This window comes from Diadema setosum, chromosome 18, assembly GCF_964275005.1.
Source record: "Diadema setosum chromosome 18, eeDiaSeto1, whole genome shotgun sequence".
NCBI lineage: Eukaryota > Metazoa > Echinodermata > Echinoidea > Diadematoida > Diadematidae > Diadema > Diadema setosum.
Genome location: NC_092702.1, coordinates 32,298,957 through 32,311,356, shown reverse-complemented (window position 1 = coordinate 32,311,356; position 12,400 = coordinate 32,298,957). Strand labels below are relative to the sequence as shown.

At 40.9% G+C, this 12,400-nt stretch overlaps 1 protein-coding gene across 1 annotated transcript; it reads right to left on the bottom strand.

Moving 5' to 3' along the window:
* Window positions 1–4,705: 4,705 nt before the first annotated feature.
* Window positions 4,706–10,660, bottom strand: LOC140241458 (uncharacterized). Its single transcript, XM_072321186.1, has one exon. It carries the CDS (start codon window positions 10,658–10,660, stop codon window positions 6,020–6,022), a length of 4,641 nt encoding a protein of 1,546 aa, XP_072177287.1. The 3' UTR covers window positions 4,706–6,019.
* Window positions 10,661–12,400: the final 1,740 nt, after the last annotated feature.

The following is a 12,400-nucleotide window of genomic DNA, read 5'->3' as shown; positions in this document are numbered from 1 at the left end:
GAAGAAGATTTTTACAGATTCCTTAATTTTGGGGGGTTTGGGCCCCCCTGGGGGCCCCCTGGGTGGGGCACGGTACCCATTTTAACAAATTGAGTTCCTACCCCCCTAGGGATACTACCTGCCAAGTTTGAAGAAAATCGGTCTTGGGCTTTCAAGAAGAAGATGAAAATGTAAAAAGTTTACTGACGACGGACGACGGACGCTGGACGAAGGGCGATCGCAATAGCTCACTTTTTTAGCTTCAGGTGAGCTAAAAAAAAAAAAATGTACTTAATGAAATTTTACAGTATGATACATTAATCACAAAATACTACATACACATCATGTACAAGAAACACTTTGTTATATATTTAGGGATTTACGGTATAAAAATCAGCGCTAACTACATGCAGTGTCTAAAACATGCACTATACTCTCACTAGGCTTGCATAATAGGAAAGAAACAAATCAGACGCTATCACTTCGGAAAAGAAACAACAACCAAAAAAAAAACTAATTCACATATAAATAGAAGTCGGAATATCGAAAAGACATGGTATCATCAAAATCCTAACCCAGTGTTGGAAGTAGAAAAACATTAAATAGCTCTTCATCAACCTATTGAATGAGCACTGGGTGTAAACTCTGCTAGTCTGTTCATAATGCTGTGTACACCATGCAAATGAATATGCTCAACAAAATTTTGTCGCCAATATTAGATCAAAAGTTCATCTGTCATTCACTTGGTGACAGAATTGAATGAATGTGGAAACAAACCTTGAATTTGTTGCAATGTGAATGTGTGATCACACACAGCTTCTTTGTAGTTTCATTCATGAATGTATTCACACATGAGCAATTAAAGTGTCAAAACAGCATGCAGTACACTATGAACTTTGCTGTTTTCACTGATCCTATAAAACAGCCAATCGAGTATGCATACTTCAATACAATAGAGAAAAAGAAAACTCTGTTATGCTTCAGAGAAAAATACACATTGAGTTTTATACAACATCTAAAAAGAATGTAGCTATCCAATTGGTTGACTGCCCATCACATGACATTCAGTTTAAAGTACCATTGCATGCTGTGGCTGTCACCCGTGCAATTTTGTTTGGGCAATAATGGATAGCGTATGGCTGATGTCGCCAATTTTCATTGACTCCCGTGTTAAACTCGCGATTGACTTATAATTTTGTCCCACTGCATGGCTCTGATGTCACAATGAACATTTGCCACATGCACTCAAGCGCTTACAAGCACACACTTCTGTCACTCATTTTTGTAAACAATTTCAACCAATCGGTTTCGAGTACGGATGTGCATGGTGACTGTGACTGTGTGGCTACTCATTTGTCTTTCACTGAAAATGGTGGCCATTTCTGTGCTAAATTCAAGAATCTGTGTGGACCACATCTGTTGACGTTTGAGGTGTTGTCAAAAACAAATAGTGTATTTTATGGGTCTTTACTCATGCAATGGAACAAGATTTGCACTCAGTAAAAGATGAGGCGCACTATTAAACTTGGCTTCACCTCGTTGAATAGAGCGCCTCTACCTTTCACCCCATGTGAAATCTTGTACCATCGCACTCGTGACCATTCACTATAAATGTATATTGTTGCCACACGAGTTAATACGAACACTTGTAATCATCCTACACAGCCCATCTTTCCAAAGCATGACTGTTGATGGATACATAATGAGTGACAAATGGACACCCAATTGTATCATCCTTAAATACACGATCATCTTGTGACAAGCATGTATTTCTATGCTAAATATGTATGTCAAAAACAACTTGGCAAGTTTTGCAGAAACAACGGAACATACTTTAATGTGTACAGGGAGTTGGAGAGTGGGTTATACATCTATCCCATTTCCAAAAACTGATTTGCAAATGGAACCAGTGAAACAAGACATATGATAAAACACTACCAAATGGGACAAACTTCTGACAAAGTTGTGACCATTTGCATGTCTCCAAGTAATGCAGCATGCTGTTCTGCATACTTTGTTTTCTATCAATCACATGACTCACATGCAAAGATCTAATAAACAATAACTACTACATAGTGCCACTTACGTACTTCTGGGTTAAAAAGAGTGTGGGGGCCTAAATTGATGACACCTTACATATTCCTTTGTATGGTGCACAAAAAGTGTGGGGGCCCGAGCCCCCATGGCCCCCACGGTTCCGACGGCCATGATTTCATGAGTGGATGAATTTGCAATTAATAACCGCAGTGATGGAACAAGTATTATTCCTATTTCAAGAGAGAGCACTTTTACAGTGAACTTGTTTTGGAAGGAAATATTTCAAAGTTATTACTTTTGTGAATATCAGTCCACTCAGAGGAGAAAACAAAATTAAAAAGGGAAATGTATTGCATTATAGTAATGTATTATATCTGTGCACACGTTGATATATATATTTCACAGGAAACATATCTCCAAAATCACACAAAAGATATACTAAAAAAAAAAAGAATGTGGTGGCCCTTTCACAATCAATTTAAATAAACAAATTTGTAAGACATCAATGACCACCCTTAAAATTAATGGCATTATAATAGCATAAGAGCTGTTTAGACATGCTTACTACTAATATGCTTGTTTGAATGTTTGTCATTCAAAATACTGTAAAACATGTTATATTCGCGGTATGAAATTTTCGCGGACTGCCACTGGCATTCAATGCATATACATGGTGTAGTGTAGACAGGAACTTTCGCGTGCATTTTAATTTCGCGAATCTTGGCGCTCGCGAAATTCACGAAATTAAAATGCATGCAAACATTCCTCATTTTAGAGTATCACAGTATGGCAATGGGTTAACCATTAAAGGGAACCAAAACCCAAAGAGCAATGTGGATTGAGTGAAAGCAGCAATATTAGTAGAACACATCAGTGAAAGTTTGAGGAAAATTGAACAATCAATGCAAAAGTTATGAATCTTTAAAGTTTTGGTGTTGGAACCGCTGGATGAGGAGACTACTAGAGGTTATGACGTATGAGTGGACAACAATATAAAGAAAATATAAAGAAAATTCCACAAAAATTCACTTTTCTAGCATTATGAATGAGCACTTGACTATTAACCGCTTTTAGAAAGCAGGGGGAATAATTGCTACCCTTAACATATGTCAGTACTTATCAAGTTGATGGAATGTGTAATTTTCATGAAAAATGAATTTTTGTGGAATTCCCTTTATATTTTCTTTATTTGGTTGTCCACTCATACGTCATAACCTCTAGTAGTCTCCTCCTCCAGCGTTTCCAACACAAAAAACTTTAAAAATTCATAACTTTTGCATCGATTGTCCAATTTTCCTCAAACTTTCACTAATGTGTTCTACTAATATTGCTGCTTTCACTCAATCCACACTGCTATTTGGATTTTGGTTCCCCTTAACAGAATATCCCCAGCACACCGATGAGAGAGATAATTACCAAGCAGCATGGAGTACCATTAATTGACACATATGATAGCTATAAAGACGAGTACTCTTAATTAAAGAACATTCCCATACAAGTGCACTATCATACTGACAAAATTATGATACTGATACTACATTATGTACTATGACATTGATGGTTGTGCAACCATACTGTAAAACACAATATTTTCGCGGCATGAAATTTTTGCGAATTGGAGCTGACAGCCTTTTTCACGGCATGAAATCTTCACAAAGTGCCTCTGGCATTCAATGCATATAGCCAATGCATATAGCGAAGACAAGAGCCTTTGCGTGCATTTTAATTTCGCGAATCTTGACTCTCACGAAATTCATGAAATCAAAGGGGATGGCTAGTAACTAATCAGTGGGAATCAGTGGGAATGCTGGGGGATGATTGTCCCAATCCTTGTGGGATTCATTTAAGAGTACATTATATATCTTTTGTTGTGTGAAAATCATTTGCTTCAGAATGGTCTCATATTCAAGTAATGTGCAGTTTAATGTTTCCAGGTTAGCGTGCCTGTACAGTGACGGGGCGATCATCTGCACATTACTTGAATATGAGACCGTTCTGAAGCAAATAATTTTCACACAGCAGTAGATATATAATGTACTCTTAAATGAATCCCACAAGGATTGGAACAATCATCCCCCAGCATTCCCACTGATTCCCACTGATCAGTTACTAGCCATCCCCTTAAAAATGTATGTGAACATTAGTCATTTTCAAGTATACATCTCCTCACAGTGACCAACACTCTAGCTGGACAAAAAAAGAAGAAAAAAAAAAGAAAAGAAATGAAGACAGTAGAATCATATATTCGTTGCACATCAATAATACTGGACGACACAGAGATGACATTATATACCTTGGTATATTATTATGTGGCAAACTACGGGCTATCATGGTCGGCAAGAAATGGGTGTTTTTGCCTGAGATTGTAAAAAAAATTATGTACAATATATAAAGTCCAAATCAACTTGTCTTAACTAATACTTGTCGATTTCTGTAAATAGACATAATGAGGTTGGGTAATTTCAAGTATGGTGCTAGTGCTGGTGCTAATGTAATCTCTCGAAAAACTACCTGAAATCAAGCTACAATACCAACGATCAGATTAAAGCAAGTGATACTGATCACAATTACTGATCTCCAACACTACTAAGTGTTATTTTCACATCACTGCATCACACTGGAACTGCACAACAAAAAGAATTGATGGTGCTTGTGTCAAGTCAAATAACAAATACAGTAACGCCACATGATGAGGACGATATTCTAAGATGCCACAATTTTTTTCCCTTGCCCAAAATACAACACTGATCTAACTATTGCTCCTAGACTCATATTTATGGGGCAAAGTCCCAAGTGTTAACATACGTTCTGCGGGCAACCATGGAGGTAGAAGAGACTATGGACATGCCACATGGATCCATGGAAGTGAATGTGGGTCTCCCACAGCATTAAACACCAGGCCCAATACTAGCTGCCGGAACTGTGTCGTAATACTTTTGAGGTGAACCTGCTAACACCAACTAATTTCAAGTTCAGGATTCTCACTGGTGCTAGTGTTGACATAGCACCAACACCAGCACCTAGCACTGAACATGAAATTACCCACTGTATTCTTCCGTCATCCCCTGCTCCAACATGCACACTACTGTACATGTACAAATGTACTGTATACATGCACTCCATTACTGTTCTGACAAGACAAAAACTTATAAAATCTGAACAAAGTTTGTCATACACTTCATTTGGATATACTTGTGTACAAGACCGCATGCAGTTATGGTCATATCCCCATAGATTTTAAATCTGTTGGGAATAAGATTATAATTTGGCAGTATTTGGCAATTTTAGGTTTCACTTGCTGTAATCAATTTGTCACATTTTCCGTCTTGAGAATGTACTTGAAATTCAGCAAAATTTGACTCAAGCTACACACGGTTCATGCAGAGTTGATGATTTATGAGATCATGGTCAATAAGGCAAAATTTGGTTTAATTTTTATACTTGAGGCTTCATTTTATGTACATGTATTTGAAATCACATTACGATACCATAACTGCCATTCTCAGGGCAACAACTGAAATTGTTACATCTGATCAGTCGCCTTCTAATCGATGTCAAAGTCAGCTTACACTTATTCTGAAATGTCCGAGTGGTATGGCATATATGCTCTAGTTGGGGCGAGTACAAAATAGGTTAAAACAGGTTGATCCTCGCTTGGTCTACACAACACAAAATGAATTTGGGTCAAGTACAGCAAAGTCTTCAGGGGATAGATCACTCTACATGCTGCCAAATGCTGAAGTATGCACATTTCTAATCTCTTTTCTTTCTTTCTTTTTATGTGATCATGCATCACACATAAAAAACTGGGCAACCCTTAAATGCCACAAACCAAAGATATACTACCAGATCAACACAAGTTTTTACCCCTGATTTCATGAAACACAGTCTTGTAGATTAGATCACATAGCACATGATTTACAATTCATGAAAACTATTCTGTAAGATATAAAAATGGACACTTCGAAACTTTGCTCCGCTGTATATTTCCAGCTGTTTTCTTTTATGTGATGGATGATGACTTGTCATTTAGTCTGAGGCAGGTCAGAAACATTGCAGAATCCATGGTTGCCACAGATTCTAATGTCGTAGCTGTTTCTGGCAGATCACTGACATGTGTGGCCTGAAGTTGTGGTGTAGTACAGCCTTCCACCCCATGTGGTTCTTGCACATGGTTTGGCAGTTCTGGAGAAGAGCATTCCAGGTGAACATTACTGATAAACTGATGTGTCGTCACAGGGTCATCTGATTTCGTTGGTGAAGGAATGGCATCACTCACCACATCAGTCTCATGGATAGGTGTCCCACATGTCCAACTCATCTCAGCATTTGAAGCAGGCAGACTTTTCTGACCAGGCTGGTCCTGTGGGCAAACTTCACCTTCAGCACAAATGCTTTCCATGATGCAGCTGGATGTCACGTCAACAGCATTTTCCCCATGGGACAAGTCCTCGGTGGGTGCCTCATTTGCACCAGTCTCTGAAGCAGAGACAGCATTTGAGGAAGAGTGAAACAGAGTGCTAGCCTGGGAACTTGCAAAGTTGCAATGCAACATCTCCTGTGACTGAAATGCAAATGGTCCAAATATCAACTTGTCGGTGATTGGCAATGGTACTAACGGATATTTGGGGGGATCTTCCATTGGAACTGGATGCTTTCTAGGTCGCCCTCTCTTCTTGGGCATTTGTGAGTTAGGATTTAGACACGGTCTACCTCGTTTCTTTGCTACTTTGGGTTCTACGTGCAGACATGGCCTGCCCCTTTTCTTGCATACACCTGACTCTGGCTTAAGACGTGGCCTACCTCTCTTCTTGGGAGTACACATCTTCTCGGGCTCTCTATTCTTTCTTGGTCTCCCTCTTTTCTTGGCTACTTTCACTTCAGGGTGAATGCGAGGTCTGCCAACTTTCCTCTTAGGAACTGCTGTGTATGTAGAGAATTTTGAAGTGTTACAGGGTTTTCCTACACTAGCTCCTTGGACCTCATTTTCTGCGGCATGACTGGTCTTTGGTTCAGTTCCTGTGTTGTTCCTTACCTCATGAAAGGAAGATGCCTCACGTTTACATGGTCTACCTCTTCTTCTTTTGATGGGCATAACTGGGAGCTTGACCACTTCCAGACACTTTCTTGGCCTCCCTACTTTCCTTTTTCCAGCATGAAATGCCAAATGGTTTGATTGAACATCCACTTCATCTGTTGATTTTGCAATCTTGATGCTTGACTTTGACACTTTTGCACTTCTCCTCATGCTCGATTGTGGGAAATTAGGCAAAACTAGTGCCCCGCCTGTGGCATTTGTAGCATTCCTTCCACTCATGTTGGAGAATCCAGTTGACTTCCGTGGCCTTCCCCGCTTCTTAACTTTGACGGCAGTTGGTCCTAGTAGCTCACAACCTTTATGGTGCAAATTTTTTTGGCTGGTTACTTTGACCATGGTTCCGATCAACTTTGGTCCAGAAGTATTGCTGCTTACTGTCAAGTTTTTCCTGGGTCTTCCTCTCTTTTTCTTTGATGGAATTTGTGATATAGCACTTGCATGCTCAAATGCCTGGCACTCATTTGACTGCCCAATGTTCAAACATATCACTCGCTTTTCAGGTTGATATTTGGAGTTGTCACAGATCATGTCATTTGTGCTCAGCGTTGAAATACCACTCAGGTACTGACAAGGCTTGCTAGTATTAAGCCTCACAATGCTGCCACCAGATGACCTGTGGCTTTGTACCATGCTCGTAGGCAAGACTTGAGATTTATGCTCTTTACAGTAAAATTTTTGGAATTGCTCATGTTTTCCTGGAGATGTTCCGATGCCAGCTGAGTAACCTGTTGGTGTGTCATTTGCATCCAGTGTCAGCGTTCCTGTCATCATGTCCTTAGGTATTTTCTGCAAGCATATAGTTGGAACCCTTCTACTTCCTTCATCGTGGGTAATATGATCTTTACAGTCTTTGCTGCACTTATCTGTCCCCTGAAGATGTAGAGGGAAAGGTTCATTACACATGTCTTGATAAGCATTGTTTGGTGGCTGCTGAAAGCTGGGAATAATCACTCCATTCCCAGTGAACTGTGGATTCCTTTCACTGTAGCACACCGCTGGGATAACTCTCTGTGGAGAGAGCGAGCAGTGATTGTATCCCGGGTACACCTGGCAAGTGGGCTGCTGTGCATGGGCAACCGTTGAATGCAAAGAGCGGGGACTTTGGCTCCCTTTCACAAAATCATTCTGTCTCTGAGCTGCAGCAGAAAGTGAGGGAGATCCATTTTCAGATGGGTATGATAGATGTTTTGTCAGCTCAAAATTTTTACAAGAAGCGGAAGGAGATGTTTTGACTTTGTCATTCATCCCAGGCTCTTTATCTCCAGGACATCCTGTGTCTTGGCGCACAATGCTCTTCCTCGGTCTCCCTCTTTTTCTTCCTTTGTGCACTTTTGCATCTCCAAATTCTGTCTGATTTGAATGTGGCCTGGCATACCTAGACTTGACATTCCTTTTTGGTCGTATCAAGGGACTGAAGGGTGTTTTCACTTTCCTGCCATAGAGACACATTACATTGTGGAAATGTTTCCTTGGTCTACCCCTGCGGCGATTGGCTGAGAAAGAGAGAGGATTACTCACGACTTCTGCTGCTACCACAGTTGAGGTATCAGTGTTAGATATGCCATCTTCCAATATCCAACTTGCCTTCAAGTCTTCATGCTCACCACACTTGCCTAGGTCCAATGATGCAGCTTCAATTTGAGTTCCATTATAAGCTGCTCTACTGGATGTGTTATGCCCGAAAACTTGTTCTAGGGTGCTTTGTTCACTTTCTTGCATGGCCTTGAAGTTTGCACCCTGCGCATTTTTGTGCTTAGTTGGCAATCCAGGGCCCCCTTGTTTTTCATCTAAGAGCTCATAAACTGTCAATTGATTCTTTATTCGTTTGGCAGGCTGTAAAGTTGGATGTTTCAATGCATGCTTTCTCGGCCTACCAACTGGCCTCTTTCCAGGCTTCATGTCATTTTTTCTAGGGAGGACATTCTGAACATTATTTGGTAATCCAGGGTCCCCTTGGTTTGCATCGAAGAACTGGTTATCTGCCACCTCATTTTTTATTTGTTTGACAGGCTGTGAAATTGGATAATTTAATGGATGCTTTCTTGGTCTACCAACTGGCCTCTTTCCAGGCTTCATGATGTTTTTTCTAGGGAGGACATTCTGATCATCATTTGGTAATCCCAGGCTCTCTTGTTCTGCATCTCTGAGCTTGTTATCTGCCATCTCATTCTCTATTTGTTTGTTGGGCTGTACAATTGGATGTTTTAATTGATGCTTTTTTGGCCTACCAACTGGCCTCTTTCCTGGCTTTATGATGTTTTTTCTAGGGAGGACATTCTGAACATCCTTTGGTAATCCAGGACCCTCTTGTTTCGCATCTGAGAGCTTGTTTTCTGCCTTTTCATTTTCTACTTGTTTGGTAGGCTGTAAAATTGGATGTTGTAATGGATGCTTTCTTGGCCTACCAACTGGTCTCTTTCCAGGCTTCGTGATGATTTCTTTAGGGAGGACGTTCTGGACTTTATTTGGTAATGCAGCTAACCCTTGCTTCGCATCTAGGAGCTCATTATCTTTCATCTCATGTTCTCTTTGTTTGGTAGGCTGTAAAATTGGATGCTTCCTTGCATGCTTTCTCGGCCTACCAATTGGTCTCTTTCCAGACTTCACGATGGTTTTTCTAGGGAGGACATTCTGAGCATGTTTGCTGGCATCTGTATGTGATTCACAAGGTGACTGCCCAAAGGGAATGGCCTCTTTTCCATCATGCATTGAAGCAGCAATGTCAATCATCGGTTTGTCTTCAAAAAGATCCATATTGGTTGGTCCAGCATGTCCAACCAGCACATCACTACTGTGAGCTGGAAATCTCACTTCTTTCCTTCCAGTGGTTGTGCTTTGGTCAGGTAGTTGCTCCCTGGTATCAACTTCATCGGACATCTTCTGTAAAACAGGAGGCTCCCAGTCGACGAGTTCATCACACATCATGGTAGGTTGTTGAGATCCATCAGCTATGAGTTGAGGCACTCCATTACATGTGTGTGTTTGTAATATGACTGGTGCACATCCATCTGTCTCATGCTGCTCAGAGCCTCCTGTCACAATACACAGATTTTTCAGTTGCTGACTGTTTGCAAGTTTACTCTCCCCTTCCCTCACGAGTAATGACGAGTCTGTCAAAGATTCATCACTCTCTTGATGTAGATTTTCTGTTTGCATGTCTGGCACTTGTCCATGTAGTTTCCCCGTGATCATTTTCCCTCCATTTCCTTGAGAATTCTCTCTGAGAGATGAACACAAAGACTCTGCAAGCACATCATTATTACCCTCCTCAACCTGACACTCCTCTGCATAGTCTGTAGGATGGACCTCAGCTTGGGGATCAGAAGCAACCCTTCTCTTCTTTCTTGGCCGGCCTCTTTTTCTTTTCACAGGCAGCATCTCATCAGCCAAACTACTTCTGCTTGTTTGCTGACTCAAACTGATGTGCTGTGCAAGAGCATAAGTCTCTACATTTGCAATTTTGAGTGATGAACCCATCTCCTGTTGAAATGGCTGGACCTTTGGCACTTTCCTTGGCCTTCCTCTTGGTCTTTTCACAAGTAACATATTAGCACTCGTTATCTTAATGTCACTGTTTGAACAATGTGAAAGAAATGGATATCCTGGCGAATCACTTCTTTCATGTGGGAGAGTTTCTCTGTGGGTCTGTCCATCTACATGTCTTTTCATCTCTATGTCTGTGGAAGAAGCATGCTTTTCACCAGATTCAAGTGCTTTTGCAGAATCTCTCTCGCTCGACTTGAGTTGCACACCATGAAAGCAGGCTGTGCTCCTTGCATACTGTTGACATTCTGGATTCTCTTCTAATGACTGTTCATGCATTGCTCTCTTAGCATCATCCTCTGCAGTGTCAATATCTTTTCTTCTGGGACAATCACGTATAGACTTCTTTCTCGGTCTTCCTCTACCCTTTTTCCCCCGTAAAACACTACATCTTTCCACACATTCCTCTGCAGTATCAACAGCACTGAACATAGGATCACTACTGTTCTTCTTTGACACATTTGTTGCATATACAAGTTTTCTACCAACACAACCAGCTTGCTTGTTTTTTCTAGGCCTTCCTACTGGCCTCTTGGCATGAGCACCAACATATGGTGGAGTTTTATTTTTTCTGGGTCTCCCTACAGGTCGCTTAACAGGTTTATCATGATTCTTTTCTTCTTTAAGAGGTGATTCACTGCCATGTGGCGTTGCTGGTACAACTAACACAGATTCCTGAACTGTATTTTGATGCCAGGGGTGGTAGCTTTGTTTTTCAGTCCCTGCAACATTTTGTACATCAGTGTATGCATCTCTAGAGCTGCAAACTCTACCATTTTCCACAGAGGTACAAGTATCATATGTGGTATATACGTTTTCACTCCCTTTGAATTCGTTCCTGTCAATGACATGCTCTAACAAAGCAATTTGCACTTGGGATTTTGGGTCCTCAGCATTTTGTTGACTGCCATTTGAAGTACACCTACTTGTTACATCACTCACATGCTCAACTGCAACATCATGGATACTGTTGGCAGAATGTTCACTTATTTTAAGAGCATCATCACTGTTACCCAACTGGAGGAGTTCCACAACGTTGTTCTTCTTCTCATTGAATTTCCTTGTTGCAAAAGATTCACAATTTTCTTTTTGGGCTGCAACTTTGTCGACTGGAAGATATCTCTGAAGAAGCACTGGAACAATGTCCTTTTCCATCTGGATCTTTACATCATTATTATTCACAGCTGAAACAGAGTTGTTTGGTTGGACGGAACAAGCTTTGTTTGGCTTACCAGGCCCATGACCCTGCTCCAATACTTGCACATCTTGTGCTGCACTGCCATCATCATGCTCTACAGTCCATTTGTCAGGATGCCTACACTCATCAGTAGCACTCAGGGACTTTGAATCTGGACTGTTAGTGGTTGCTTCAGCACAAGGATAGTTTTGCTCATGGAGGTTATTTTCTACGCAGCTTAGTGGGTTATTGATCAAGTCTGAATTTCCACGCTGGTCCTGGTTGGGAAGTTCCTTGTTGGCACATGCTCTTATGGTGCTCTCTTCTTGTAAACTGTGAGAATGAGTTCCTTCAATCGCAGAGACCCTGTCAAGTTCAATTTGACCATCACTTTGCATGGTATTTATCACATCACATGAAACCTCCACAAGACATGCAGGCTCAGGCAAACTGACTGCATCATAACCAATAGGCAACTGTGTTCCTATAAAGGGTACCTCACACGCTTCTCCTTTGGCAAACGCATCATTAGAGGGAGCACCATTCAGACATGATGTTCCTTCTGA